Genomic DNA, 3,588 nt, shown 5'->3' on the forward strand with positions numbered 1-3,588 from the left:
TTTGATAGCATTTTTCTGATATAGTTTGCTAAGTAATTATTGCCTCTGGGCAGTCTTGGGATTTTTGATTTCCCTGCTGCTCTGACTCCTCTGATTTTCATTTTTAAAATGCATATCACCCCTTAGGTTCTGGCAGTGAGATCAATATCAGCAACAATTACTGCTTTTAAAAAAGGAGAGCATTGCTGGCAATTCATTTTACATGCTTAACAGCTAATGTGAACAATAAGCCATGCTTTACATTTGGTAAATTAGCTCAGGGTAAAAATATCAAAGTAAAAAACTCACAGAGATGCTGTAATTTTTATATCTCCCGTGTTCATATAGTGAAAGTTCAGTGGGCTGTACAGTGTGACAGCACACAAAGCTGCTGTGTTTATTTCTCAGGATAAAGTTCACATTCCTGGTGCTATCTACCTCTCCATCAAGTTTGACTCGCAGTGTAACACAGAGGAGGGCTGTGATGAGCTGCTCATGTCCAGCAGCAGCGACTTCCAGCAGGACCGGCACAGCTTCAGCGGCTCCCCCCAGAAATGGACTGACTTCGAGCTTCCAGGTGAGCAGGACTGGTTCAAGGGCATACAGGATGTTGCTGGGACTCCTGAGAGAAACTCCTGATGAGTTAAATATCCTGAGATGTGCAGGGAAAAAGCCAATCCTTTCCTTGTCCCACTCTGTTTGCTCTGACGTGCTGCTCTTGCATTTGTTTCTGCAAAGTGCCTTATCTCTTGTTGTGCTGTGACCTTTTCTTTCCACCACTCAGTCAAAGCATGCACTCAGCTACTGGAAACAAATTTGATCTTGATTCTGTTCCAACACAGTCCTTGTTCTGCACGATATTCACTGACATTGTTTATGCCTTGTCTTACTTTCCACAGGAAGCATGTTTTTTTTATTTAAAAAAGAAAAGATATGCTTATCTCTGTCTCCGTGCTCTGCTGCTGCTCTGAGCAAAGAGAGCCAGTGCCAGCACCTTGGCTCCAGCTGGTACCACAGAGCACAGCTGGAAAAAACCCCGGCTTTGACTGCCAGCTGCACTCTGGATTCTCTAAGCACATTTGTGAGAGCACAGTGAGGAGCAAATGCCAGGGAGCTCAAGGACTGCACAGTCCCCTGCTTCTGGTTTTACCTTGGTTTAACCCACTGAGCACTGGGCACTGCAGGAAGCTCTTGACTTCAAGCACTGTCAGCACCTGTAAAGAGATTTAGGAGCTTTCTTAGCAAACCAGTTTGGGTTACAAGTGCTGGGTTTGGGTTGCAAGGTACTGATTAAAAGCAGATGTGTGTTCTGTAGAAATATTTTAGATTTTTGTGAACTTCTATCTGTCTTCTTTTTCATCCCTAATAGCTGCTGAGGTTTGCCAAGGAGCTGAACTTTGAAGCTCATTGTTTAGAGCAGCCTTGGCTGTGAAACCTGAGTTTCACCTTATGGAAATTCATTTCCAACCAAGGCTGTCTGGATTAAGGCTCTTGATTCCAGCAGGTTTTAGCTGAAACCAGACATTTGAAGGCTTCTGGGCTTTTCATTTTATTGAAGGGCTTTCTCTTATGAATAGGAGAGAACACTGTCTCTATTTCATGATAAAAAGGGAAATTCTTTTACAGATATTTCATTTTAAATACTAAAAAATGTTTTCAAAATTTTTCTTGCTCATGAAACTTTGAAAATTCTGCTTCCCAATGAAATCTAACCTGCTTGTCCCAGGATGACAGGCTTTTTCATGGGGCAGAAAGTTATTTTAACAGGTGTAGTATTATAGAGCACAGTAGGTAAGAAGATGTTTTGTATAGTGTTACAGCCAACTACCAGGATTTATCTCTGAAGGTGAAGATGCCACAATGGCAAAAACTTTTTGAATGTTTTCTGCCTGATTGTAAAGTGGTCAAATGTTTTGATAGTCCTTCTATTTAAAGTGATTAAGTTTAACAGTTTTCTTCCTTGGAGCAGAAATGTTCATTTTAATTTTCTGACGTGTAAAAATATTATTTTTATTTTCAAATATTTTAAACCTTTTGTCCCATGAATTCAAGTGTTGTTGGAAAGAACTTGGCTGCCTGTATAGAGGTTCTTGTGTCATAAATCATAACTGATCCAGTGACACAATTGGAAAAGTGAAGTTACATGTGGAGAATATGGAGTTTCTTTAATTTCCTATATTTAGTTGTCAACAATGCAAAAGACATTATCCTTCCTATCCAGTATCTTTAGACAGGGGAAACTATTGTGGGTTTTGCTTCAGCCTCCTCTTTGTCACCTGTTCTTTGTGTTTCATAGTTACCAAAAAATAATAGACCACCTCCCTTAAATGAAGACATCTAGGATTAATTAATTTCAGACTTTTCATTTCAGTTATATTTGAGATGGCAAAATTAACTCAGAAGATAGTAATGTTGGCTTTCTTCCTTCCCTGCACACAGGAGACACGCTCTACTACAGATTTACTTCTGACATGAGCAACACTGAGTGGGGTTATAAGTTTACAGTGACAGCAGGTCATCTGGGCAGGTTTCAGACAGGTAAGAGATACTCAGAATATATTGAAAAGGGCATTTTTTAGTCATTTTGTTGAGCTTTGAGAAACCTGTGGTTATCCCTTTTCCTTGACTTAGAATTTGCATTCAGTGTCTTGGAAATAACATGATCAGTTTTTCATGTGATCAATTTTAACATGATCCGTTCAAGTTGAAACTCAACTGATGTCTGTTATTTCCTGTGATTTTGGGGTAGAAACACAAAATCTTCACAGATACTTGGAGATTACAATTATAATAATGTAATTTGCATGCAAAATCTCATTATATGATAGTAATTACACAGAGTATTTAGTAAACACTCCAGGATGCCATAATTGGAAACAGAAATACTGGTAATTGCATTTTTCCAAAGTGGTTGTCCTTTAAAATAGGATGGTTCTGGGTCTAATTTTTAGCATAAGAGGTTTTGTTAGTTTATTTCAGAGTTTAAATATTTTTAATGAAATTGAGGTTGATGGATTATTTGCTATCAGCAAAACTCTACTGCATGTCATAATAGGGAGAGCCTGTGTTTTGTTTGCCTTATTTGGGCAAAAATTTAATTTTGGATATGATTCTTTCCAATTTTTATGTAAGCTTTTCCTCAGGAAAGAGTTGCCACATCAGGATGTAATTTAGAGTTATCTCAGATTTTTGTTTGGCACTTTAATTCAAATATTGAATTCCAAATACTTGACTATATGAACAAAACGTGTCCCTACGAAACTGAACAGCTGTTTGAGTTTTCTTTTTTTTCCCAGGGTTTGAAATTCTAAAGCAGATGCTGTCTGAGGAAAGGGTAATTCCTCACCTGCCCCTGGCCAGGATCTGGGAGTGGCAGGTGGGAGTGGCGTGTCGGCAGACGGGGCACCAGCGCCTCAAGGCCATCCACCTGCTCCTGAAGATAGTGCAGTGCAGCAGCCAGGGGTGAGTGCACTGCTCCACATCTTGCACTAAATTGATACTATTTTAAAGCAAAAAAACCCCCTGTGATTTCAAGCAGGTTTTCTGAATTTGTCTGTCAGATGCAATTTACAGTGTTTGATAGCTTTGATATAATTTCTGTTTTGATAG

The 3,588-nt window shown here is 39.1% G+C and overlaps 1 protein-coding gene across 1 annotated transcript in view; it reads left to right on the forward strand.

The window, feature by feature from the left end:
- ZZEF1 (zinc finger ZZ-type and EF-hand domain containing 1) overlaps positions 1-3,588 on the forward strand; it is a 53,984-nt gene that overhangs the window by 47,455 nt on the left and 2,941 nt on the right. The window contains exons 51-53 of the mRNA XM_031063792.1: positions 388-556; positions 2,419-2,517; positions 3,276-3,441. Of these exons, the coding sequence (XP_030919652.1) occupies positions 388-556; positions 2,419-2,517; positions 3,276-3,441 (434 nt within the window). The remainder of the gene's footprint in view (positions 1-387; positions 557-2,418; positions 2,518-3,275; positions 3,442-3,588) is intronic.

The sequence above is a fragment of the Geospiza fortis genome, unplaced genomic scaffold, assembly GCF_000277835.1.
Source record: "Geospiza fortis unplaced genomic scaffold, GeoFor_1.0 scaffold633, whole genome shotgun sequence".
Taxonomy (NCBI): Eukaryota; Metazoa; Chordata; class Aves; order Passeriformes; family Thraupidae; genus Geospiza; species Geospiza fortis.